This window comes from Amblyomma americanum, chromosome 10, assembly GCF_052857255.1.
Source record: "Amblyomma americanum isolate KBUSLIRL-KWMA chromosome 10, ASM5285725v1, whole genome shotgun sequence".
In the NCBI taxonomy this organism is placed as follows: Eukaryota; Metazoa; Arthropoda; class Arachnida; order Ixodida; family Ixodidae; genus Amblyomma; species Amblyomma americanum.
The window spans coordinates 62,804,365-62,830,789 of NC_135506.1; the positions used below are offsets into that span (position 1 = coordinate 62,804,365).

A 26,425-nucleotide genomic window follows, 5' to 3' on the forward strand; every position below is an offset into this window, starting at 1 on the left:
TTAGAACATTCGAGTCAGTGCAAAAGCACGAACTTTTTTTGCTAATAACTTTTTTTTTACTGATTTTAGATGCATGAAGGACTGAATTGAGGCACACACATGATTACAGATGCAATTTGTCTTTTTTCTAGCGGGCACGAAAAAGACGATTTTGCTCGGGTAGGAACCTCCGGATTAGTGCTGCGTAGAAGACGGCGAAAAGCTTGCAAAAGAGTTGAGATCTGGGCCAGTTGGTGCACCGTTAGACGAAAGACAGTAAAAATAAAGTCGATGCACAAGAGGAGGAATGCCCACGACTGGACTGGCAACTGTGCTTCCTTGAACAAGGCACTTTCCCAGTACGGCCCACAAGACATGCGCAGCAATACCAAATCCATCACCGGACAGTGCCATCAAATGGATAAACAGCACTCCTATCGGCCGCGCGCCAAAAAAGCATGTTCTTTTTCAAGCAGGCGCACCGAAGTGGTGCTAATGCAATCATCACCATGCAAGCTGATGTAGTAGGCTTCTAAAATTTCGCGTTCTCCTTTCCCCCTTGCCTCTGCCAAGAAAGCTTACGTTGCCAAACAGCGGGTAGCAGTCACACTGGCGACAGCGCGTGCGCTGGGCACATACCCACAAGAGACGATTTTCTAGGCTCTGAACTTCCGGATTAGTGCTTTCGTACTAATATGTATAGCGGCTTCACAGCGACTGCAATCCTCCACAGAGAAAGCGATCGCTATAAGGAAGGGAATCAGGAAGGAAGACACGGTCTCTCCTCTGATATTCACCGCATGTTTACAGGAGGTATTCAGAGAAATGCATTGGAAAGAGTTAGGGTTGAAAGTCAGTGGATAGTAAATGCCTTAGTAATCTCCGATTTGCTGATGACATCGCTTTGCTGCTTAGTCGCTCAGGGAATGAATTGCGGAGCATGAACAATGACTTAGACAGGCAAAGCGGAAGGCTTGATCTAAAAATAATGCAATGTTCAATATCTCGGAAGGGAACAGCCATTCATGATAGGCAGCGAAGCATTGGAAGTAGTAAGGGAATACATGTACTGGCTATGCCAGTACTGTTATAAATGTACTGTACGGTTATACATGTAGGTATACTGACCGCGTATGCGCACTAGGAGAGGGAAATAACTAGGAGAATAAGAATGGGATGGAGTGTATTTGGCAGGTTCTGTTAGGTCATGAATAGCAGTTTACCTGTAAGCCTCAAGTGAAGATTATATAACAGCGGTATCTTACCAGGTACTCACCGATGGTGCAGAAATGTGGATGCTAACGAAAGGGTTGAGCTTAAATTGAGGACAACTCAGTGACATATGGAAAGGAAAAGGGTAGATGTAACGTTAAGAGACAGGAATAGGGAAACAGACTGGGTTAATGGCATCCCTGTCGAAATCAAAACGAATAATTGGGCTTGGGCAAGACAAGTAATGCGAAGGGAACAAGAGAGGGGAAGACCTCAGGGTGCTTGCCAACGTTTCGACAAGAGGACTTGCCTTCGTCTGGGCAGAGCAGTCATCATTGCCGGGGTTGAAATACGGTCGACACTCCCACGAGGTAGGCCCGGTGAGGGGGAGGAGGGTGTAAAGTGACAATGGCGTTAAGATGGTTAGGGTAAATCTTGTCCAGGCATGATGGCTGCTCAAGTTGATTAACCAGCTGGCCTGCAAAACTGTAGAAAGGAAAAGGACAGCTCAGGAGAAAGGAATCCTGTGGTGTGGAGCGTGGAAAGATAGAGAGTGTGGGATTAATAGCCTGTGTGTTCAGATGTGACAGGTGGCTTGGTATGACTGGCTGCGCTGACCTGAAAAAAGTCAGATAAGGGATTAGTCAGCATGCTGGAACGAAATACCGGGAAAAAATTGGAAATAAAGGAAAAAGAAGAACATGGGGCGAGTTCAGAGAAAGCGTGAAAGGAAGGGGGGAGGCGGAGGATTGCGGAAGCCAAAGGTTCCTGAGAAATTATGGCAAGAGTTGCAGGGCATCAGCAAAGATAAACTGAAGAGAGAGAGAAAAAAATTGTCATTGAGGGGGGAAAAGGACGGTTCGGGGGGGGGGGGGGGGGGGAAGTGTAGGGTGAAAGAAACGATGAAGCCGTGGTTTGAAGTACTGCGAAATGCTCTAACCATGTGTATGAATTATTTAAAGAATTGCGTAATGGACGGAATGTACCTGAGAGATTTTAAGTTTCCTCGGGATTTGTTGATCCCTGCTGGCTGTAAGGTTAATGTGGATTTCAATCTGTGGATTAGGAATGCTTCTCTGTATTTTCTGTCCCTTGCAGATTTGAAGCCTGATTGAAAACTGAACTGTTCAAGTTCGTCGAAGTTGTGACCGCATTTATTAAAATGTTCCGACACTGCTTTCTGTAAGTTCCTTGTTGTGTCAGCTCGATGTCTGGCGCTCATTGATAGCCCGGTTTCTCCGATATATTGCTTCTGACCAGAGGAGCATTGAAGCACGTAGACGAGTTAAAGCTAGTCTATATCGAAGCTGAAGTCGCTTGCGGTGCTTCTAACCGTAGTGTCGCTTTGTAAAAGCCTGCATGTCTTGCATCTGGTCCAGAACATGTGATTTCTGTCGGCGGGAGTTTCTTATCAAGCCTAGTGTGTACTAGGATGTCTTTCAGGTTTGTGTTGCATCTGTATGTTTCCCTTGGCATACCGAACCATCAAGAACCATCTGACCAACCTGCCTCTGCCATGTAATGCGAAGGCAAGATAACCGATGGTGGTTAAAGGTCTGTATACCAAAAGAAGGTAAGCGCAGCAGGGGTTGGCAGATAGTTAGGTTGGCGAATGGGATTAGGAAGTTTGCGGGGATATGGTGGCCGCAGCTTGCACAGGACGGGGTTAGTTGAGAGATATGAGAGATACCTTTGTCCTGCAGTGGGCGTATTTATGTTGTTAATGATGACACAAACTCGCACGCTTCAGCTATCCATTATGCATAGGATGTGTTGTACGAGACAGCCTCTACTACCTAATCTGCAGTTGCATGATTTTTACAATATCACGCTCAACAATGAAAAATGTATTGGATATCGCCATGACTGCCCTCACCCTGACGAATGTAGCTGGGTCCTGTTGCCATGCAGCTTCGGCGTTTCGCGCAAAGAAAGCCATATTAGGATTTCTTACAGACACGGCTCTTGTGCGCACCCTGGTTCGAAAATTTCTTGTGGGCATGTGCATGTGCGAGGGTTTTGTGTACATATGCTTTCCTTTACCTTTACCATCGGTGGTAGCTTGCCAGGTAAATTACCCGTCTAATACAACCAGCGATCATTAAATGTGGCATCTTCTTCCCCATCTTCCATGGTTCGTTTTTCAGCTGTGTGGTGGTTAGCCTGTTAGCCTCTCTGTGGTTAGCCTGGCGCTCTGCATCTCCGTAAGGTGTCGAGAACCCCCGTCCTCACCTTTTACAAGCTTCTTCCTTCTAAAAGCGAATCTCGTGGCCTTGAGTCATTTGGAGAAAGCTGTAGGTAGTGCCCACTCCTGAGGCCTCCCTGTCCCGAGCACACTCGGGTGTGTGTGTGTGTGAAAAACTTTATTTCAGGGAGGCAGCTTGAGGTAGCCGGAGCAACCTCTCGCAATCTCTAGGTGGGCTCCTCATTACAGGAGCCCATGGCACCGCCGCGACTCGAGCTCGGTGGTCGCCAATACACACACTGGCATTCTCGGATTTACCAGTAAGCGAGCGGGAGAGTTTGTTTGTTTCAGGGAGTTACGGCAGACAAGGCAGCGCCATCGGCGTCGCAAAAAAAGCTCCAACGTGCGCATTTGTGGACATGACCTGAACACTCTCGAGCCTGCGTACAGCACAAGAGGCAGTGCCCACAAACCGTGTGCTGAAGTTCGTAAAAAAAATTGCTCGTATTGTTTACTTCTATAGCCCTCTTCCGAAGGATCTTCTCGCAGTGTATTATGATCGTAATATTTTCCTTCTCAGCGTCGTAGGCCAAGATGCAGCTCCTCAACAAAGGAGCAAGAATTAGACAACCAGCACAAGTCGCTCAGAATCTTCCTTCTAAATCCCTAACTCCCTCCGAGCAATGTGTCTCAGGATGGACATATTCCTTCATCATTATTATTAATTAATTAATTAATTAATTACAGCAGAAGGATTTGGCCGCTCAAGGGGATTTGCGCCCACTATAAAAACTGACTCGTTGTGATAGGCTCGGACACCGAGGCTGGGTAAGTGAAGCAAGCCTTTGACGGCAGCATGTAGGCGAACGAGCCTACAATGCGTTTTTTTTTTAAATATGGTAGGACTTAGAACACTTGACACCGATGTCCGCCGGGATAAGTCGTCATCATCCTTTCCCGCAGTGGGCACGGTTAATTGACCTCGGTACGCTGTTAAATGCGCGCAATCAGGAGGTTTGAGAAAGCGCGACGAATCGAGGTTTTTCACCCGGTATGCACGTGCTGCGGTAACCGACAATCAGAGCCTTTGGATAATCGATCATGTTTCTAATCTAACATGCCTGTGTGAAAGAGTGGCCATTGAGAATCGATGCATTGTTCCTTCTCTTTGTCTACTCCTCTCCCTGCCCCACTTTCTGTTTTTGTTATACGGGGGGGAGCCTCCTCACCCTCCTTCCGTTTCAATTTCTGCTCTCTCTCTCTCTCTCGTCTGGCTATCTCATGGTGCTACACGTGCTTCAGAAAGTCCGGATCCATGTTTTTGAACCTCTCCGCCTTCAAAACTTCTCCTTGTCCCGCGTAATCCGCTCGTATAGAACGACCAGCGTCATGGCTGGCCAGTCGGTCACACGCGTGCGGCACGGTCAAGGCTGCGGAGGTCACACGCGCCTCTGATGATTTCACAAGCGATTGTTTCCTCTTAGCGGGGAATCGTTTCTTTCTTGCTGTTCGCTGTTGCATGCAGCGATACAAGCTATTGGAGGCTAGCCACATAAGCGCGCGTCGTTACGGGGTGATTTAGGTCGGTCGATCCGTCAGGTCGGCCTGTCGGTCAGATTGCTTAGTCAGTGTGTCGGTCAGTCAGTCAGTAGTTCATCAGTCAGTCAGGTCGGTCCGTGAGCAGTCAGGTCAGCCAGTCAGGTAGGACAGCCTAGTCTGACAGCAGTAAAGACAATCAGTCAGTCAGGTCGGTTGGTCAGACAGGTAATTTAGGTCTGTCATGTTGGTCAGGTCAGTCAGTCAGTCAGTCAGTCAGTCACCAAAATGATCAACCGATCCATCGCTCAAAAGACCAATCAGTCAAGTCAATGAGTAGGTACGTAACGCCGACAACTCCGGAGTCAACAGAATTAGGTAAAGACAGGGTCTCTTTCGACGGACCTACCCTCTCTGTCGTCTACGATGATGTTCTAGTCGGTAACGGGCCATTTGTTTGCTATTACGACGACGCTTTTCTTCCCTCAGACCGATAGAACATTTCGATAAAGAAATTGAGCATCAGCCTTAGATTCCCGCTGGGCGCGTATAGATACGGGAATTCAACGGTAGTGTCACAGCTGTACTAGTCTCACTTGTCTTTCTGAAGTGCCCAAGCTGTCCTCTTTACGAAGACCTTCAGGAATTTTCACTTTCTTTGTACTGAGGCAAAGAAACGTCAGGATAACTGCCAGGATCACGAAACCGTTACGTCACATTCATCGGAGTGCCAACTGTCTGCCTCACCGAGATAGCTGTCTCATCGGACGACACGTCAGCGTTCGACCTGCGACAACGGCGCCGTTCGCTGTGGAGATGGTTAAATATACTTGTTTCTACATGAGAATGGCTAATTCGGATAGTTAATCAGCATAGTTACAGCGAAAAGTTGTCCAGGAGATACAAAAAAGTCTTGTCACAATTTTGTCTTCACCTTATAACAATGTTTGTTCATTTATTTCTTCCCCGAACGCTCCTCAAGACACTCATCACTTGACCCTCGGATTGAGCGCCCACGCCTCGGCCACCATAGCTGCCGCTCTCAGAGGCCACCAGATGGAAGCAGTATCGAATTTGCTTACGTCTAATAATATTTCCTTAGATAAGTACTGCTTAAAAACATCAGTGCCATAGAGACCAAGTGACTGAATGGAACACGGCAAACAACAAGCGCGAAAACATTACCCCAAAACTGGCAAAACACCAAAACGGCACAGTAAAATGCACTACACAGAAAAAAGGCACGTCAAAACAGTAGAACAGACCGGTAACACCAATGCAACGAAAAAGCAGCGCATGTCATAACAGCGCAATATAAAAAAAACAGCACAACGACAAAGCGGCACAGTGAGAGAACAGCATATAACACCACAGATTGACTACAAAACCGCACAGCACAGAACAGCACACAGGAGTACTGTTTAGCGTATGTTGTTCTGTCGCCGTTCTGTTTTACAGCAGTGCTGTTTTGTCGCTGTGCTGTTATGAGGTGTGCTGTTTTATCACGGTATAGCGTGTCTCACGTTGCGCGTGAAATTAATATTCTATACTCTCAGTGCAATGATCCTTTCACGGGCTACGCTCAGTACGAGCTGTGCACCGCCTATTCGTTCGCTGCGCCACTAACACTGCATCGCGTAGTACGCCTCTCAATGCAACTGGGTCAGCGCCACCACCGGCGACGACTGCGACGCTCCCTTGTGCGCGCGTGCATAATCGACCCGCATGTGCACTGTCTTCCTGGCGCCCCATTGAGCGCAGATGGTGTCTCCCTTTGTGGTGTCTCTTTTTTCTCCCCCCCCCCCCCTGATGGGCTTATCGGGGCTAATGGAGGGGGATGTTCGCTAGAGGAGGAAATGTATGCATGTGAGGGGCTGTTGGCTGTACAGCTGGACGTGCAAGGCATTCTTAGGCAGGCGTGTGAACTTTGCTGTCTCGTGAGGGAAGTAATCATGCAGAATAATTATTCTTATCAGGTTAACGGTATACTTCCGAGGGTCCAGCAGGATAAGGGAGTGGATTTCATGCAAGAAAAGGCAAGCGTAGCAAGGGCAACAAGCATACCCATCAAATCTGGACAAAAGTATTTTTGAACGAGAAAAAGTTTATTAACCGTAAATTTTTTCACATATTGTAGGCTTTCCCTACAACAGTCAATATATCCGCAGGTCTCCCGTCGGCAGGCTTGCATTTTCTTCTATTAACGTTTTTGCTATTTTCTAGTACGTTCCCCATTGGTTTTCTAAAGTAGTGTTAGCTGCTCGATACGAGTGATGGAAACACTATGAATGATATATGTTGCTACATATCGGAAGAATAGACCATCACCTCCAATACTTCTATACCAGTATCTCACAGTTTTCCAATTTTCAAAATTTTTATCCAATAATGTTGGACACGGAGTTAGGTGGGAAGATAAGGAAGTATGCCGAGATAATAGTGGCATCAGCTGATGCTGGACAGGATAAATTGCAAAGCAGTTGGAGAGGACTGTGCCCTGTGGTGGACGTATAGTTAGGCTGATGGTGTTGGTTAGGACTGGTAATGAATCGAAAGTGCGACTACGCCGATAACAATGATGGCGCGAAAAAAAGCGGCGAAACGGGTATTTATTCCGGAAGCGATATAGAGACGCTATGAGATATAAAAAAAATCCTTCATTTCATTTTCTCATAGCGACACAGAAGAGACAATACCTCTGACAGGCTCCCAGTCTAGATAACTCTCCTCCTCCTTTAAAATGCGCCCTACCAAAGGCTCATCTAGATCACACAAGACCAGAGATTACGCATTCTCGAGCGCTTTCTCTGTGCCTTGGAGCACACTTGTGTACCTCAAGGGCCAGACCCATACTCTCAGTGGAGGGGCGTGGTTGTATCCGTCGACAATTTACTACGCCGTTTAACATGAGTGAAATCTCTCACCCAACTCATTATCATCATCAGCAGCAGCCAAACTAAGTCTCCTGCGGCGCGAATATCCTTCCGACTGACCCCTCCCCCCCCCCCCCCCCCCCTCCTCAACCGTATCGTGCGCCTACTGCGGCCACCGTATGCCCGCCAACTTCCTGATCTCATTCGCATATCTGAATTTCCGCCGCGCCCAGCTAAATGTGCCTCCTCTTGGAATCCAGTCCTTTTCCCTAAGGGGCCTTAAGTTATCTTTCATTCGTATTACGTACCCTGCCCTGCCCATTCTCGTTTCCTCTTACTGATATCAGCTACCATACCGTTAACTGGCCTTTGTCCCCTCTACTAGCCATCCTCACCTGCTGTCTTTAACTTCACGCCTGTAGTTTTTCTTTCCATAGCTCGCTCAGCTTTCTTCAGTTTATACTGAAGCCTTTTCATTAGCCGCCAAGTTTATGTCCCATATATAGGTGAGTATACAACCAAGCTGCACACACAGCTATCGAGGTAAAAATAGACGGTACACCTGCCCTATTTACAAGCAATTAAGAATCCCCGCCGTAGGTGTGTACAAATTACGTACGCAACAACGCGGCTTCTCCTTGATTCACCGTTCAACCAATCGACAACCGGGACCAAGAACCGCACTGCCGGAAGCATGCCATTTATCTATTACCAGTCACTACGTCACAAACTTTCCGCTTAGAAATGCGCCTCCTTGCTTTGTCCGCGTCATTGTGAATAAGGAACCCGTAAGGGTTCCGAAACGTCTTTCATCATTGCTTGACTTGGTCAGTGACTGCAAACCTTTTTCATTTCTATGCCTGACCAGATGAATTTTCGTCCAATCCTTGACTACAAGCAGTCAGCCGTAAAAGCCCCATAACATTGTCCGTCTAAAGTGGTATGACCGTCGCCGCTTGCGTAAGGTTGTCCCATTTTCTCCGTGACGCATCGGCGTTGTAGGCGGGTCTATTCGATACCCACAATCCGGTACACTATTTCTATACTCCTAAATTTTATACACCACTCGGGGTGCAAGGATGCTCATGTGCGAGGTGGTGTCGGCAGCGGCTGGTGCCGACACGCCTGTTTCTGAGTGCGTTCATTCTCACGCCGGCGCGAGTTACAATGGGGACAATGCATAATGCGACCGATCGATCAATACCGACGCCCCGATGCGTGATGTGCGTTAGAAAATTAACGAAGCAAGGGAGAAACGGTGCTATTATACGCTGTTGTGGGAGCGATACAATAAGCCCTTGGGTGTCGCATCCACCGGCAACCAGGAATTATCGCCGACCGGCACGTATAGCTTCCAATGTCTTCGGTGCGCAGCGACGAATAAAATTACGTAGCTCTTCAGGATGCGGAAGAACAATAAATAGAAAAAATTGAGTGCTTGGGGTTAGAATAAAGCGGGGAGGGGATCACTGACGCTCAAACCGCTTCTCAATGAACTGATCCTTTCCGCAAAGCTGAGTTTCTAAACCCGCGATTTTTCCTTTAGCAAGTATTGGCGGTCTGTATAAGAGTCCTTTTATTTATTTATTTATTTATTTATTTATTTATTTATTTATTTATTTATTTATTTATGCAGGCAAATACAGGAGTGGGTCACAAGGCAAGCAGTGGAAAAGTAAAAGATCAGCTGAAAATACAAATGTAATTCAAAATTTATTTCGGCTACCTCGTAGGAGCGAAGTATTATGCAAGCACAGAAGAAAAAAAAAACATAGCACCAGAGGAAGTGAGCAAAAAGAGTCAAAAACAGTTCTCCAGTCCAAAACCGAATAAAAATGCAGCAAAATCATGACTACAGCAAAACGCATCCCTCGGAATGAGATGCATATGAGCTTTGAACTCTGAACAGAAAGGAGTAAAAAGGGAGTGAGCTCTCATCCAGCGCACACCCTTTTATAAAAGGGAGTCTACAAGGGGACAGCTTAATCTCTCTCAACTTCCATATAGCCGTACTCATGTTTAAAGTCTATGTGCTTTGTTCAGTGCTTGTAGAAAAAAGTTCACTGTCAAACAGGTGACCACGCTTGCAGGCAGACCACTTCATTCAGCGATAGTGAGAGGAAAAAAGAAATAAGTATTTAAAACAATAGTCGTTTTCAGCAAAAATGCTGCCACATTTTTTTTAGTGATAGGAGTACACAGAGTAATCACCGGCCACAGAGTGATCCCATCGGGCCCCGCGTCAGGACTACTACAATCACAGCGAAAAGTACCAAGGAAATTTCATTTTCAGATCTGGATGTAGCAAACCTGCCATCTTAGTACACAACCGTGTTATTGTTTTATTATTACACATTGTTTCATAAAATGAATTTTGCACGCCGTAGCAATTAACACAGGATGCTATGGGCAGGATCCGTTATATAGCTACTGATTATTTTTGTTCACCTGTGGTTGCGTTCGTTGTGGCTGGGTTCGATCCCGCGACCTTGTCGACTTGCCGGAGGCCGCACGAAAACTGCGCCGCACCGGCTGGTCCTTCGCGATTACTGCCACCTCCATTGCTGTCAGTTCCACTGCTACAGCATGAAATGCATCGAACAGTTTCGCTTTCACTTCCCGATGTCAGGCCTTCCGGGTCCGGTCTCCCTTGTATACTCACACATTTGCCCGTTTGTCCGCATGTCGTGCCCTGTGCGGACACCCGACGTCGCGAAACAGGCCAACGTCCCTCATACAGCTGACGCTGTAATGCATGAGCTTTAACAGGGAGCCCATCTCACCTAGTACAGGTTTGATCTGTATGGACAGTAACCTTGGACGACAGCCTCTAAGAATGCATGTAGCTTTATCGGAGGTCCGTGAAGGAAGCGCAGCCAGAAGGTATCATCATCAGCAGCACGACTACGCCCACTGCACGATATAGCCCACTCCCATATCTCTCCAATTAACCGGGTCTTGCAGCTGTAGCTACCTGCGGGTTTCTCAGTGGGCACAGGCCACTAACCACCATGGGTTCGGGGCTTCGCGTGAGCCAAGGGCCCCGATCAGCCGTCGCCACACGCACTCTCAAGGGGCACTGCTGCGGTGCACTCAACTTCTGCAGGAAGGAGAGCGATTGGTCGCAAAAAAAAAAGGCCTCCAAGTTCCCAAAGGAGACGTTTATTGACCTCAACCTCCAGTCAAGCTCAAACACCCCTTTCTGTGGTCCTTTAAATGCTTAAAAGTCCCAGCGGCAGTGCTGTGATCTTTCTCACGACGACCGTTGGGCCGCTTGCGAGAGTAGTGGGCAGTCAACTCAAGGCGACCCCACCCGATGTTGGTGGAACCCAATGGACAGGCTCGAGCCGCTGTAGCTCGGAGGACCCCTTGTTGGCGAGTTTGGTTATGCACTGGCCCGAACGGCAAAGGCCGGCTGACAAGAACAGTAAGCGTACGCACCTGACGCTGTCTGAGAGGAGTCTCTCCCCGTGGTCCCTGCGCGGCCGCCGCAGCGGGTCTCAGATTCCAGCCGAAATGCCCCAGTGGCAACGGTCATTGGAAGCTGGTGCGGAGCTGTTGCCGAATGACAGTGATTGGTCACCCAGCCGCCTCTCCGTCACCTGCGGCGGAAGAAAAGGAGAACTGGGAACATTGCGGGACGCCGACAGCCGCCGCGGATAGGCAACGGCGGGAAGCCAGGATTCCCGCATACTTTAGCGAGAAGGTATAAATACTGCAGGAGTACAGTATAGTAATCCAGGCGTAGCACGAACTAGCCTGCAATGATTTTGCAGAGCGATGACATTGTCAGGGACCATCTTCAAAAAGGCCTTACTATGTGGTCCTGATATCAGCAAACTTTCTGGCTAGAATTATGTTCTATCGCCTCTGATTTTACCGAAACTTCCATGGTCTGTTCTCTGCAGTTTGCTGGCCCTTTCTGTCATATTTTGCAGCGGGGCGGTGTTTTGTTGTTGCGCGAATGAATTTTAAAATTTTCCCATTTCGTGGCCTCAGTCGGGGAGATTTTTACGTGCAACCTTGCGTGTGTAACGTCACTGGACGCAGGGCTGTCAATATTCCCTCTCTGTTTGCTGAAGTAAAAAATTTGGAGCTGGATTTATGTCATTTCAAACAAATAACGACTCAAGCTCTCGCTAACAGTCGCTAGTTTGGCCAATCAACGCTCACATGATAGGTTTTGGGACAGTACCCGCAACGTCACAGGACGGTCTGCCGCGGCGTCACCTTTTGCTCGAAACTCGGTTTCGGTTTCCTGGTTTTTACTTTCTTTAAATACTTCTGCTTTGGTTTTTGAAAGACTGCTTTGCGTACCGGGAGCGAGGTGTCTCTTAGGAATGTCACGTGATTATCAAATTAAAATCTTCACAACATCCTCGGAGTTGGTCTTTAAGGATACTTGAGTTCCGGCGGATACTTGAGCAAGTTGGTACATCTTAAGGAACACAGTTGGTACGTCTTACGAGTTGATAGTCAGCGCGTCGTGGCGTCGTGTTATTTCTTCATCCTGTGTTTCTGCATTATTTTTCTCCTCTTTGAGTTTAGCTTCAACCGGAAATATACGAGCTGTGAGTCAGCCTTTGGTGTTCTGTTGGTTTCCCTCTTGACATGTCGTTCGCGTATTGTTATTTGTTTCGTTTCAGTAGTTGCTTCCTCCCGAGTTAACGACCTGAGTAACTGACAATAGGCCTCGTGTGCAGTCCCCGGATGTAAACTGCCGCTCGAGGTATGTTCAGAGTACCTGTTCACCTGCATTGTAGTCGATTTAGCAGTGTAAAAGGCATAACTTCATCGCCATATTTTAAAATTAAAACTACTGACTGAGAAACCTTGCTTAATTCTATTTTAACCACCTATTCGTATCAAAAGCCCTGAAACGTTTCTCTCTCTGGAATCAGCGCTAAAACCAGTGTTAAAACCAGGGCTGAAATACTGCTAAGCTAAGCGGAGATTACGGCATCAATTATGCGATGCTTACTGAAATGGCAAGCGCGAAATATAGAAAAAAAGCACCTAATGCGATTACTAAGATGTGTCCTGCTACATGAGACTATTATTAAGTTCTTGTAAAAACCACATTACATTGCCCAGGATGGTGAACACAATAGCCATTCGAGAGCTTGCAAGGGGAGTTACGAGTCGGACAATGCAAATTCGCGAAGAAAACAAAGAAACAAACTCGGTACTCGGATACAACTTAAGTTTTCAATGATGCTCCGCCCATATTCAGAACCACCAGAGAAAATTCTTCGACGTGAAAAAAGCTTCCCTCTGCTGAGGGTTTTTTTTTTTCGCTTGAAAGAAGTCTATCGCAAGGCGACGTCATAGGCTCAAGGATTTTGATGTTTCTCGCTTTTTAATACATTCAAGCATTAAAACCAGATTTAATTTCCGTTATCATGGCTTATTGTAACTACCTGCTGTTTTTATAAGTTATATCTTACTATAGCCACACACTCTTCCTAATAGCGAAACGCGTTCGATAAGGAAGGACATATATTAATGTAAAGAGCGGTAAAGAACTCCCTTCCTAAAAAAAGATCGAAACTTCATGTGAATCTCCGCGATTATAAAGGGCAGTTCATTAATTCGTTTTCTATTTATTTCAAAATACTGCGGGCCTGTATTCTGGCCCTAGCAGGAGGTGCATATAAATTTACTGTATAGAGCAAGACAAGAAAAAAAAAACCGCAGGTCATCCGTGAAGCTAGCAAAGAGAGGAAACCCAACACACATGCAGCAGACCAACAGAACACATACAACAGAGATTTAAACAAAATTTGATCCAGAAGATCCCACTCGTAGATCATTTATTTGCCGCGCGTGAGTGGGTAACGATTGCGCTTCTGTTCTGAAAAGATTAGGGCGAGTAGCGAGACCCAGGATATATATCTGCACGGGGTGGTCCCGTGATCGCTTCACCGTGGTGTTCGTGGCACCCTGTGCGGAGTGCCACCCACTCGAAGGGCCGCCCTCGGCTGCACGGACGCTGGATGGTCACGGCAGCTACAGCTACGTTTAGGTCAATGAACCTTCACCTTAACATCTTGCGCTGAGAAGCTCTTCACGATAAAATGCTACAGTTACTACACAACACCGATGTTGAAGATACGTTCGCGGTCAGTGCGGATATGTCCTTGACCATATTTTTAAATATTAATTAATCAATTCCTAAAAGTTCTAACTAAGTTGTAGATTGAACTGCATTGAGTACCCGCTGCGGTGGCTCAGTGGTTAGGGCGCTCGGCTACTTATCCGGAGTTCCCGGGTTCGAACACGACCGCGGCGGCTGCATTTTTATGGAGGCAAAACGCTAAGGCGCCCGTGTGCTGTGCGATGTCAGTGCACGTCAAAGATCCCCGGGTGGTCGAAATTATTCCGGAGCCCTCCACTACGGCACCTGTCTCTTCCTTTCTTCTTTCACTCCCTCCGTTACCCTTCCCCTAACGGCGCGGTTCAGGTGTCCAACGATATATGAGACAGATACTGCGCCATTTCGTTTCCCCAAAAACCAATTTATTAATTATTAACTGCATTGAGTAAAATAATACGCCCTCTTAACCCTCGCCGAAATCACGCATACACTATACCGGGTGATTTTATAAGCTGTTCTGCGATGTTTAAAAATATTCCTCTGGAGTTAGAACAATGCTTTTTACGGTATGACATTGTCAGCGGTGCAGCGCATCAGAATTCAGCGAAGACTTACAACTGGTACGCTGGTTAACTAACAACGATTAGCTTTTTAGCTATTACTGTTCGTCTTTTTATATATAGGGAGGCGTGTAACATACCGTAATTAATATGCAAATCAGTCTTAGACGTTCTAAAACGCACTCGCCCTCGACGCTGTTGACAAGCAAATTCTGGCTCCATCACACCACAATATATGCGTTGTCGAGAAGCTTTGAGGCGAAGCAATCTCCAGTGCACGTAACTCGTCGAAATAACCTAAATTTGTTGGGCCGCAGCGCGTAGGACAATTGCGTTTTTGAAATTGTAAAAACTGATCTTGATATTAATCGATATTACACCTCCAAATAAATTGGCTAACAGAATATACTATGAGGTTGAATGAGGAACCTCTTCCACATATAGACTAAAAGTGATAGTCACAAAATTAACTATTTCATATAATTTAACTAGCCTACTATTTAGCACGCGTTAGCTATATTCTGGTGCGCTACTCCGCTTACAATGCTACGCAAAGCACTGTTCCAACTAAAAGCCTATTTTTAAAATGGTCAGAACAATTTAGGGGAAATACGTGGTGTGCAGGTAAGCTCCTTTAACACTTCACGTGGTCAGGCGGACCTGGCCAGGTGGTCGCCGTGTTCAGAAACATTTGTTAATAATAATTGCTAAATTGCCTAACCGAAGCCGTTAAAGGACCAGGCTGTCATTCGGAAAGGCTACCCGACCATCGGTCGTATTAGCACCATCGATCCGGCGATAGAGAAACCCGCCGTGCATAACCAACTGCTATCTGTCACAGATAGCAAACGGTTTTTCCTCACCGAAACGAGAGTACTTATTGCTCAGTCGTAGCCTAAAAAATCATGCACGAATTGCAGTATCAGGGTGCAATATATATCTATGCTGCACAGCCACCGTACTCCTGCATAAAAAAAAAATTAAGTCCCAATCAAAAAGGATGTCAGGGAGGGAGACACCATCTCTCCAGTGCTACTCTCAGCTTGTTGACACAAGGTATTAAATCAACTGGATATGGAAGGGTTTGGGAAAAATGTTAATGGAGAATGCTTTAGCACTCTTCCATCTGCTGATGACATTGCCTTGCTAAGTAACTTAGAGGCCGAGTGGCAATGCGTGATCAAGGCCGTAGGCAGGAAAAGCAGAACTGTCGGTCTAAATATTGATATGCAGAAAACCAAAGTAATTTTCAACAGTCTCTGAAGGGAACAACAATATACAACAGGCAGCGGTAAGGAAAGGTATCTATTCAGGAAAGGCATTGACTGCAGATCCGGACCACGAGCATGAGCTATCTAGGAGAATAAGATTGGAGAGCAGTAAACAAGGGACAGCGCTCTCAGGTGGTGAACAACAATGGAAACCTACGGAGCCGAAACGGAGCCCGCTGTCGAAAAAGTTCCAACTCAAAACAACGCAGGGAGCAATGTAAAGGAAAATCATAGCTATGAATTTAGGAGGAAGGAAGAAAACATAGTGGGCCACAGCACAAACGCGTGTTAATGAAATCCTAAGTCGATTTAACAAGAAAAAGTGGGCTTGGGCAGGGCATGTAATGTGAAGGCAAGATAACGGTTGGTCCTTAAGGGTGACGGAGTGGATTCCAAAAGAACGCAAGCGTAGCAGGGGGCGGCAGAAGGTTAGATGGGCGGATGAGATTAAGAAGTTTTCAGGCCTATATAGGGTTGGCACAGCTGGTAAATGACAGGGTTAATTGGAGAGACATGGGAGAGGCATTTGCCATCCAGTGGGCGTACTTACGATGACCTTTGCGTAACACATTGTAATTCGCTAGTAAATTGGATAAGTTTTTTTCATGTAAGGAATTTAAGTTCCCTGTACAGTGCGCGCGGCTCAGTGCGTTTAAACTCTCACACGTTCATTTATATCGGGCTAGGTGGTTATCTTGAACGTTCAGGTATATTTGTAAATGCTGATTGTTGAATTGCTCAACATGTTTTAAATAGCTTGTAAACTGAACTGTGTAGAACCGAATGAAACACCGAAATCATCCATATACAAGTAACTCAGCACCGCGTCTTTGCGTACTTGGGCAGATTGGGATATCTTGTTCAACCATATCTGTGAATACTAATTAATTACGTGGTGCAGTTTATATTCTTGTGTATTCTACTCGACAAAATACGACACCGTGTACGCGTCCGCCGGAAGTGCCCATATATGCGGCTCAGTGCATTTAACCTTTCACGTGGCGCTTCGCGCGAACGACCTCGCCTTGTCGTAGGCCGGTACGCAGTAGTGACGTCTCCATGCCTTGATCCTTCTTTGCGTTTGTCGCGCATAACTCGAACCCGGGCGCATTCTTGTGTCGGAGTAAATGAGTGTATGTCGTCCCTCCGTTCGAGGAGTGGCACTTGTTGCTGGAAAGCGGTTGAACCGAACAAGATGTACGAAAAATAAAAGGGGACGTCAAAACACACGGGTGCACAAGAACTATCTTTTGATCTTTTCCTGGGAGAAGAAAGGAAGTTACTTGACAGCGGCGCAAGGAAAAGAGAAAGCAGACGGCGTCAAAACAAGAAGCAGACGACCTCAAGGGAACAGAACGGAACGACACCGCGCGTAAAAAAAAAAACAATAAGATAACGTCACAAGGCGCGCGCGTGCGCGTGAACGCGCCCCCAGGTATGGCGGTGAACAACAACAGGACAAGAGCTAAAAAGGACGAGAAAGAAAGAAAGGGGCGAAGAGAAACAGGACAAACACCGGCGGCAGGAGCGGCGACGATCAAGGTATGCGCGACGCATCAAGAACGAAGGAGAGCGTATGCAACGTCGAGAAAGAGAGAGGTAATGATTCCTCCTCTCTCTCCTCCTGTGCCGCTCTTTCCCCCTCTCTCTGTTAACCCTTCCCCGGCGAATGGGGACGAAAATTGAAAGGAGTTTTGCGCTTTGTTCGTCGACAGCCGCCGAGGACTAAGGCAGCGCCGCGCGCCGTCGACGGAGCCATGCCCACGGTGAGTCCGAAACGTCGCCGCGCGGCGCTTTTAGTTTTGCGCTAAAGTCGCTGGCGTTGGAGTGCGCCGTCCGGCGGAGCTTACCGATAGCTTGCGCCCGTAGCAAGAGTGCCGTCTGCTATTTTTCTCGCGATCCCTGCCTTGGACACCTGGTAGCAGACGACGCGCGCTTTCGCGTCGTCTGCGGCGAAGCTCTATTCTCGCGCGCTTGCGGCGACGTCGTCTGCACCTGCGACGATTCCGCTGGCGTGGAGCTTCGTCTGCAAGGTCTGTCACGCCAGATTGTAACACTGCGACGCTACGTTTTGCGACGTTCTAGCGCGTTACGCGTGTTGAGAACCTTCTATGCGCGCGTGTGAGGTTGTGCGCGAATCCTTTCTTATTTATATCTCTTTGCTCTCTTTCTATCGGTGCTAGAGCGGCTCAGGCGGGTCGCCAGGCATCAGGAAGTGGATTCCACGGGCTCGAATTGAGGTCGCTTTTGCTTCTTATTTTCTTTTTCTCTTCCTCGCCCCATCGAGACCGGCCTTAGTTGTGGTGGCAGCGTCCGCCGCCTCAGGCTGATCTCTATCTGCCTATCGAGGAGCAGCATAACGGATCGCCGATATCTGCTCGAAATTCGACGATGTGGTTCGTTTAAACACGTGCTGCAGAGGTTATCCGAAGGATCAGCAGGTCGCCGGTTTCGGTCTTACTTGAGATTTCGGTAATAGACGGCTGTTTCGGCACCATCTCGTACTACGTGACGGAAACAAACGCAGACGAGGTCCTGGAGACTACTACCGTTTTTGTGGCCCGTGTGAGAGTGGAAAAGTATATTGGAGGTCCATAGCTGTTCAGAGTCGTTCAATCGCTCAAGTTACGAATCTTCGAATCAGAAAGTGGACAGGGTGGACAAATAGCGTTTAATGGTTAGCAGGCGATGACATCGACGATTAATTGTCTATAGTTACCCATGGGTTGTTTCCCGAAAGTTTTCTCTTCTGGGTTTTGAGCAATTGAATTGATTGTGCTCCCAAGGAGCTTAACCGCTACGTAATGACTTTCGAATTTCGGACCATTCGAGGTACCGGATTTTGATGCATGGGTCCCGTGGGGGAGTTTTACAAGTGGTCAGATCAAAGAGCATAACTGTGTGCGAGGTCGGTTGCGATGCTACTATGTTTTCTTCCAGCTGAGACCTTCGCTGTGTTGGCAAAACTTGTTTACTCGTGTGGACGAAATTACGAAGCTACTTACCTTTCAGATCACGCAGCCCGCTGGAGGGCAAACACTCGTACTTGATGTTCAAGATATAAGTCGCTAACGATGCTTTTTTCAATGAAAATCATGGTTGTTCAGGTAAACAGTTTGAAGTGAAGTGCAGGCGCACTAGAACGCGCTGCGCGAAACCCCCTTGAACACGGGCGAGCTTTTTACCATGAAGACGATATTGCTACGATTCGGACGAAGTTTCTACAGAATGCGTTCGTTTAAATTTGAATCTTCAACAACACACTTTGCAGTGTGAACTTCACCTTTTCGACGAGCTTTTGGAGGTCAAGCTGCAGTGAAAGGTTCAAGCAAGATTTACTGAGGTTGCAAACGTCAGTCGCACCCTCGTTTTAAAGGCGCAGTTATATAACGGCGGATGATAACTACGCCCTTGGTGGATTTCGTTGCTACATAAAAAAAACTAGGTTCAGTAAGATGGATGTGATTACTACATAATTAACATGAACAATTAGAATAATTTATCAGCGTCTGACGCTGATCAATGTACGGTGTCCTGCTCAAGGCCGTATCGAATCAGTGAAGCGGAAAATTCAACATCGTCCTTTTCTTGGCCCATGTAACAGTAAACGAAACTTCAAATTTAGGCTGTTTTTGCCTGTAAGGTCAGATATTGCAATGAGGAATCTGACAGTAAACCTCATGGCCCGTTGGTACTTTCTCTGTGTTGTGGCAAATACTTTGCGAAAATGCGTTTGCTCACTGGTATAATGATTTCATAGAAACCTGCGTTATGTGCTGTGCGATGTCAGTGCACGTTAAAGATCCCCAGGTCGTCGAAATAATTCCGGAGCTCTCCACTACGGCACCTCTTCCTTCCTTTCTTCTTTCACTCCCTTCTTTATCTCTTCCCTCAAGGCGCGGTTCGGGTGTCCGCCGAGATGTGAGACAGATACTGCGCCATTTCCTTTCCACAAAAACCAATTTCAATCCAATCTGTATCGTTGCCTCCACTACGGCACCTCTTTATTCCTTTCTTTCGCTCCCGCCTTTATCCCTTCCCTTACGGCGCGGTTCAGGTGTCCAACGATATATGAGACAGATACTGCGCCATTTCCTTTTCCCAAAGAACCAATTGTTATTATTATCCAATCTGTATCATACGTCATACACCGGGCATTAGAGATTTCACCGAGAAAAGAGAATGTGAACAAGGCACATCGTAGGAACATGACGTTATGCGGGCGAGTTGACGAGACGTTATGCCGGAACGGGGACGTCGTTATGGCTGGCTTCTCCGCAGCTTGCCGCACGTGCTTCCTATAGTTTAGGCCTCACCCCGGCAGAAACTTGTCTTTGACTGAAATCCAAATGTGAAATTAACGTTCACTGACATCGCACAGCCCGTAACGCAAGTTTCTATGAACTCATTATACCAGTGAGCAAACGCCTTTCCGAAAAATATTTGCCTCAACAAATAGAAAGTACCAATGGGCCAGGAGGCTTACTTTGAGATTCCGCATTGCGAAATCTGACCTTACCGGCAAAACAGCCTAAATTTTAAGTTGCGTTTGTTTAAACAGCTTCGTACACACGATTTCCGAGTTCGGTTTCTCCTTCGAAAACGACCGCATGCGGCCACTCGCTGTTAAAGTGCATTCAAACTTAAAAATCGAGCGCTGGCTGGAAACCTAAGCGCAGCGAAACATTCATCGCATCTAGAAAGTCGGGACCTCACCCTCTGAATCCAGCACTGTTTAAGCAAAACACTGGCACCATGGTGTTTAGACTTACTTTCCTAAAGAAGGAAACATACCCTGCATTATGGAAAAAGGCATTTTTGAGCGGGAAACCGTTTATGAACGCAATTGTTTTCATACAATGTAAGATTTAAAATCTAAGGTTTGACGAAATATCGTCTGGTCGGGTAGTAAGTAACTCATTTCAACAGAAAAAAAGGCAGACGCCGACCAAAGGTTTTTGTCAAAACAGACGTTTCGGCGTGAACAGAGTGAACAAGGCTTCCGTATGGAAGCCGAAACGTCTGTTTTGACAAAAACCTTTGGTCGGCGTCTGCCTTTTTTTCTGTTGAAATGAATGTAAGATTTCACTCTAACAATCAATATATCCGCAGATCACCCGCCAACAGGCTTGCATTTTTCTTCTTTATTTATTTCTTTTCATATCCAGCTTTCTCGGGAAAAAAATTTGAAAATTGGAAAATTGTAAGACACGGTTATGAAAGATATTGAATGAATGGTCCACTATTCTGGTGTGTAGCAAAATCTTCCTTTCAAAGTGTTTCCATCAATCGCATCGAGCTGTTAAGACTGCCACAGAAAACCAGTGGGGAACGCTTTTGACGATGTCAAAAAAGTGAATAGAAAAAAGAATACAAGACTGCCGTCGTGTGATCTGCGAATGTATTGATTGTTGTAGTGAAATCTTACATTATATGAAAAACTACGTTCATAAACGGTTTCCCGCTCAAAATGCTTTCGTCCAGAATTGCTGGGTATGTTTCTTTCTTCCTTTCTTACTTTCGTTCTTTCTTTCTTCCTTTCTTTCTTTCTTCCTTTCTTTATTATTATTTCTTTCTTTCTTTATTCTTTTCTTCCCTTCCTTCTTTCCTCCTTTCCCTCTTTCTTCCTTTCTTTCCTTCCTTGCTTGCTTCTTTCTTTCTTCCTTTCTCTCTCTCTTTCTCTCTTCCTTTCTTTCTTTCTTTCTTTCTTTCTTTCCTTCTTTCTTTCTTTCTTTCTTTCTTCCTTTCTTTCTTTATTGCTTTCCTTCTTTCGTTCTTCCTTCCTTTCTTCCTTTCTTTATTTCTGTCCTTCCTTCTTTCTTTATTTCTTTCGTTCTTCCTTCCTTTCTTTCTTTCCTTCTTTCTGTCTTTCTTTCTTCCTTCCTTTCTTTCTTTTTTTTTACTTTCCTTCTTTCTTTCTTGCCGCCATTCTTTCTTTCCTCGGTATATCTCTCTATCAGTTGTTGCCACTGTCTCTGCCACAGCACGGGTATCGGGGCAGCTCCAAGTTATTGGCCATCCGTCCGCACTGAAAGGGGTCATCGTTCGGACGACGCGGTGCACATGCTTCGCGGATGAGTCGCTCCGATTTCGCTCGCCCTCCTCTTGTTTGCAGCGATGATTCTGAACAGAACTAGACAGTCACTGGTGTGTTTTTTTATGTTGCTTTCAACCCTCTTTGTATCATGCATCTCTGTCTGCCGGGAACAATGGCTGTCGGCACGTGAAGCGAGTCTGTGTTTACTTTCATTTGCAAGTGCGAGGACAAGGATATCACCAGAATACCCCAGGGACAGCTGCTCGCTAAAAACTCCGTATCAGCATACCGACGATAGGAGAAACTTGTTTTCGTCTCCTACATAGGAACGGAAAATTTCGCGCACTGCATCGGTGTTGGACCCCATTGCGGGCTCACCCTTTTGACATTGTTTCGCCGATTTCTGATCGCGGTAATCTTTCGGACTCCACAAACACTCCAGAGAAATACCACCTGGATTTCTTTCTTTCCATCATTTAAAGAGTCGCTTTCTCAATTAAGGAAGTGGTTTTATCTAAAAGGCCAGTTTGTTGGGCTGGTTTGTTTTGTTGCATACGTTAGGCGCCACACAAAGACAGGGTGCACAAATATGAGGACAAGACCTGCATGCATTATGTCTCAAGCCCTGTTGCTGTTGATGCCTCTGAAGGAATGGCACATACCGACCGTGGGCAATTGGCCAGAGTCTTGTGCAGATCCAAGCAGAAGAAAAATTCACCCAGACTTAGCTCAAACGGTTCATAAATAAAGATTGAGGAATCAAGCAAGCCCTGTCCACATGTATGTGTTCTTTGTCTTTGGTTTCTTGGAACTTCGCAAGTTGTGGTAGGCGAAACGTGTGGTAGTTTACTTCAAACCGCGAAACGTCAACGGCATGCGTGACAGAAGTCTGGAAACAAATTCCAAAATTGGTAGGGCCAGTAGTTTTTCTGGGTGGTCAAAAATTACTGCAGAGTTAGTCCTAAGATACACCGAAATTAACTGGCGTCTTTTCGTACAAAAAAGAAATATATTTCTCTGATCAATTTTCCTGCAGCTGAACTTACTCGGTGACGTACCGCTAACCTTTGTAACATAATATAAGTTTACCTATGGCAGTAATTGCTCATTACCATTCACATGAGTGCATACAAATGACTTTCTAAGGAACTTTGCAGTTGAAGAGACACGCACCTCGGAAGGAGCCTCGAGAACCTGGAATACCGCCGTTCCTGTCCCGAGGGCAGTCCCTGCACCAACTAAGCTAGCCAAGGCGGCTAGCAGTTGGCAGGGCGACGCCTAATTCAGTGACAACTCGAAGTGGCAACGATGTTAGCCGTGCTTGGCTTAGTTGATAGACCGACCTGGAAACCTTATAGGCGGTGGTGTCGGGTTGGAGTCCCGGACCGAGACGAATTTTCTTTCAGCTGCGAAGTTGAAGAAAGTTGAACAAACTGGTTTTCCTTTGTGGCCGAACGATTGCGCTGATGTGTAGGGTAATGAGTGAATACTCTCATAATTGAAATTTACTCCACCTAGGGGAATCCCCCTAGATACATAGAATACACTCTAAACACGAATACGCCTGTATAGCTGTAAAAATGGACTATGGTGTCTTCTAGTGCACTTCTTTTTGTATAAGGGAGTGCGTCAGAGGTTCTACTCCTTTTTTACTGCTTTGTGTTTTAAGTGTGTAACTTTATATGCATCTTAGGGCAATAACTAACTGTACGAATGTCCTCTGGGGTAAGTGGCCTTTGAGTCGTGCTATGTCGCTGCTGTGTACTCAACTGCCTCACCGCAGTAAAACAGTTAAGGCGCTATTTCACAGCGTCTTGGACAACGCAGCAGAAAGGCCAACGGCGTCCACTACTCACCACCCTGGTGAGAATTGGACTGTGTTGGATGTCGGACAAGGTCGCATTTATTCCCAAAATAAATGAACTATTTTCACGTAAAGGGCCCTTCATTCCTTCGGTGAACACATATGTGTGCCAGCTGCTGGACACCTGCGAAGTGAAGAGATGGCACAGCCTGCGCGGGGAGGCGGTGTAGCTGTCAACGTCCTCATTCTTGTTGCACGTACACGTGTGGCCAATTGGAAGCGGAGCATGCTTTGGCGTTTGAATATTTCTCATGCGTTCTGCAGGAGAATATGGCAAGGACTCTTGGGTTTACACCCGGACGCACCACCGTCATTTTCTAGCCTATGTTTAAAGTACATCCTAATTTTCACTGGGTTAGAAACGAGATGAGTTTGATGGTCTAAGCGTGATCAGCGTTATTATGGTCGCGACTGTACCCAATAATGCAGACATTACTCATGAACGACGCTTTTCGGAGCTGCTGCTTCACTGAATCACGAGCTCCCGTTTTTCGCCTTAGAACTGGACGACTGTGTACGCGTATCTGCGACCTTCGTTACAGCAAATTTTTGCTCGCATGCTTTCTTCTTTCAAATGACGCGTTAGGCACAAGTACACACGAAGCACTCTGTGTGTCCCCTTTCGACCGCTGAATAATTTATAAGTGCATTTATTCTCGATGCTGTTTCAGTTCCGGTTTCATGAACCGAACGATGGCTGTGGTGTGCAATAAAAATTGTCCGTAATTCGAGTCCTCCATATTAACAGGGCACCATTGTACACGTGAGTCGCAGGTGACGTCACAAGCGCCATGATGGCGGGAAGCTTCCGCGGTGCAGGTCAGAGAGCAGGTAGCGATACGCGGATTAGGAAAAGGCTCAGATTTTCGACAGTGCTTCTAGTCTCAAACATGTCGCCCGCTATGACGCCACTGCTATCCACGTAAAGTTTACAGCAGCTGTTGGCGCTCTCTGTAGAGAGCTATATAGTGCAAATCTGTCGGCTTTGGCGTCTACGCTTACCCGAGCCACGTAGACCTGAATAAAATTACCAGACGCGGCAGGCAGCAAATTAACAATAATATATATACAAAAATAAGCGAGAGGATAGCCGCGTGAAAACCCGCCTCCATGAAAGTCAAGTTGGTTACAACATCGCATATGCTGTTGCGAGAAGCGTTCGCCATGGTTGCCGGCGTGACTGCACGTCTTGGAAGTTCTAGGAACCTTCATCCTTTTTCTGCCAGGAATTCTGTTCATTTCCCCTGAGAAGTTACGCTAAGTTGCGTCAGGGTTGCAATAGAGCACGCTGGAGTCGGGGGTCAGTAAGTTGTTTCCGGAACCCTTTTTCTAACCTTAGAGGTATACTACCGTGCTCCTAAATATACTGGAAAGCACCTGTAATGATTACCTGGGACCTCCGTTACAGAAATGGTCTATAAAGAGTCTATAGACTTCTTATAGACTCTATTGCCTTCATATATATATATATATATATATATATATATATATATATATATATATATATATATATATATATATATATATATATATATTTCTCTATTCATATTCTATAGACTGTCTATAGACAAACGTCTACGAAAAGTGTATAGCTATAAATCTATAGCTTGTCTATAGAGTGCCTATAGGATTTTTATTGCCTATAGACTGTTCTCTAGGGTTTGTCTATAGAGTTTATATACTTTATAGACAGAAGTCTATGGGCAGTCTATAGACTGTCTAAAAAATTTGTGAGAGCTAGGCAAACAATGGGTTGAAAATCGTGGCTTATGACGATTAAGTGGGTCGATGGCTTTGGCAGCGAAGGATTGACGTACTGAGTGACGTGAGCATTTCCTCTTTGTCAGCTCTGCGTACTCAAGAGTGGTTATAACGCAAACATTATTCGAGGAAACAGTTCTTGTCATGCAAAAAAGCGATCGTTAAGGCAGATAATTAATGCCAGGAATTTCAGTTTTTCTTCTGTTAATTGCTTGCCACTTCAATGACACTGTTCTTGTCATGCAAAAAGAGTGATCGTTAAGGCAGATAATTAATGTGAGGAACTTCAGTTTCCCTTCTTGCCACTAATGACTCTGTAGATGACAAGGGTGTGGCGACAATAAAAAGAAAGATAATCAAACCTCACTTTCGCACTATGATACAAAAAGTATAATATATACTACAAAAATTCATCAGCAGAGAACACGGGTATATCGACTGGCATCATGATCACCACTATGACCGCCGCGTGCAGAATGAAGAGAGAATTCACAAGTGAAAGGAAGCTGAACTAAAATCAGTCATGCATCGCCGCGTAGATTCAGGTCAACTACACCTTTCCTTATCCTTCCTTCTTCACTTAATTGTAGAGTGTTCCACGCATGGACACCCCGATGCCGATATCTAGTCTGGATACGTCAATACGTTCGTATCCCTTGCGACTATTTTCGGCATCGAACGAAATATTCCGCCTTGCTAATATGTCAGGCGAAATAGCTAAAGCACAAATGCTGCTGCTCGGCAATATTTTTTCCCGTTGATTGTGCTCGTTCGATTCAATCCCAAGCAGCCCAGATAATCGGCCCAACATTGGAATAGTATGGTTTCACTACGGTCTTTTGTAGGACCGGCCTTTGCTAATATATTTCCAATATTGGAACAATTACACGTGATGCTTGGGTTTGGGATATTGAACCTTCGGCAAACAACGTGTGGCCTAATGAGCACGAGGAGGAATCAAAGGCCCATTTGCCCCAAGAATTTCACCCCACAGAAGCCGAACGCCTGGCCAATGGAAAACTTGTTATCTAATGAAAACCGGTGACTACC

At 46.1% G+C, this 26,425-nt stretch overlaps 1 protein-coding gene across 1 annotated transcript in view; it reads left to right on the plus strand.

Moving 5' to 3' along the window:
* Nucleotides 1-17,223: 17,223 nt before the first annotated feature.
* The window catches only part of LOC144107539 (sodium- and chloride-dependent glycine transporter 2-like), a 107,412-nt gene continuing 98,210 nt past the window's right edge, over nt 17,224-26,425 (plus strand). Inside the window, exon 1 of the mRNA XM_077640595.1 lies at nt 17,224-17,479. Within this exon, the coding sequence (XP_077496721.1) occupies nt 17,471-17,479 (9 nt within the window). The 5' untranslated portion in view covers nt 17,224-17,470. The remainder of the gene's footprint in view (nt 17,480-26,425) is intronic.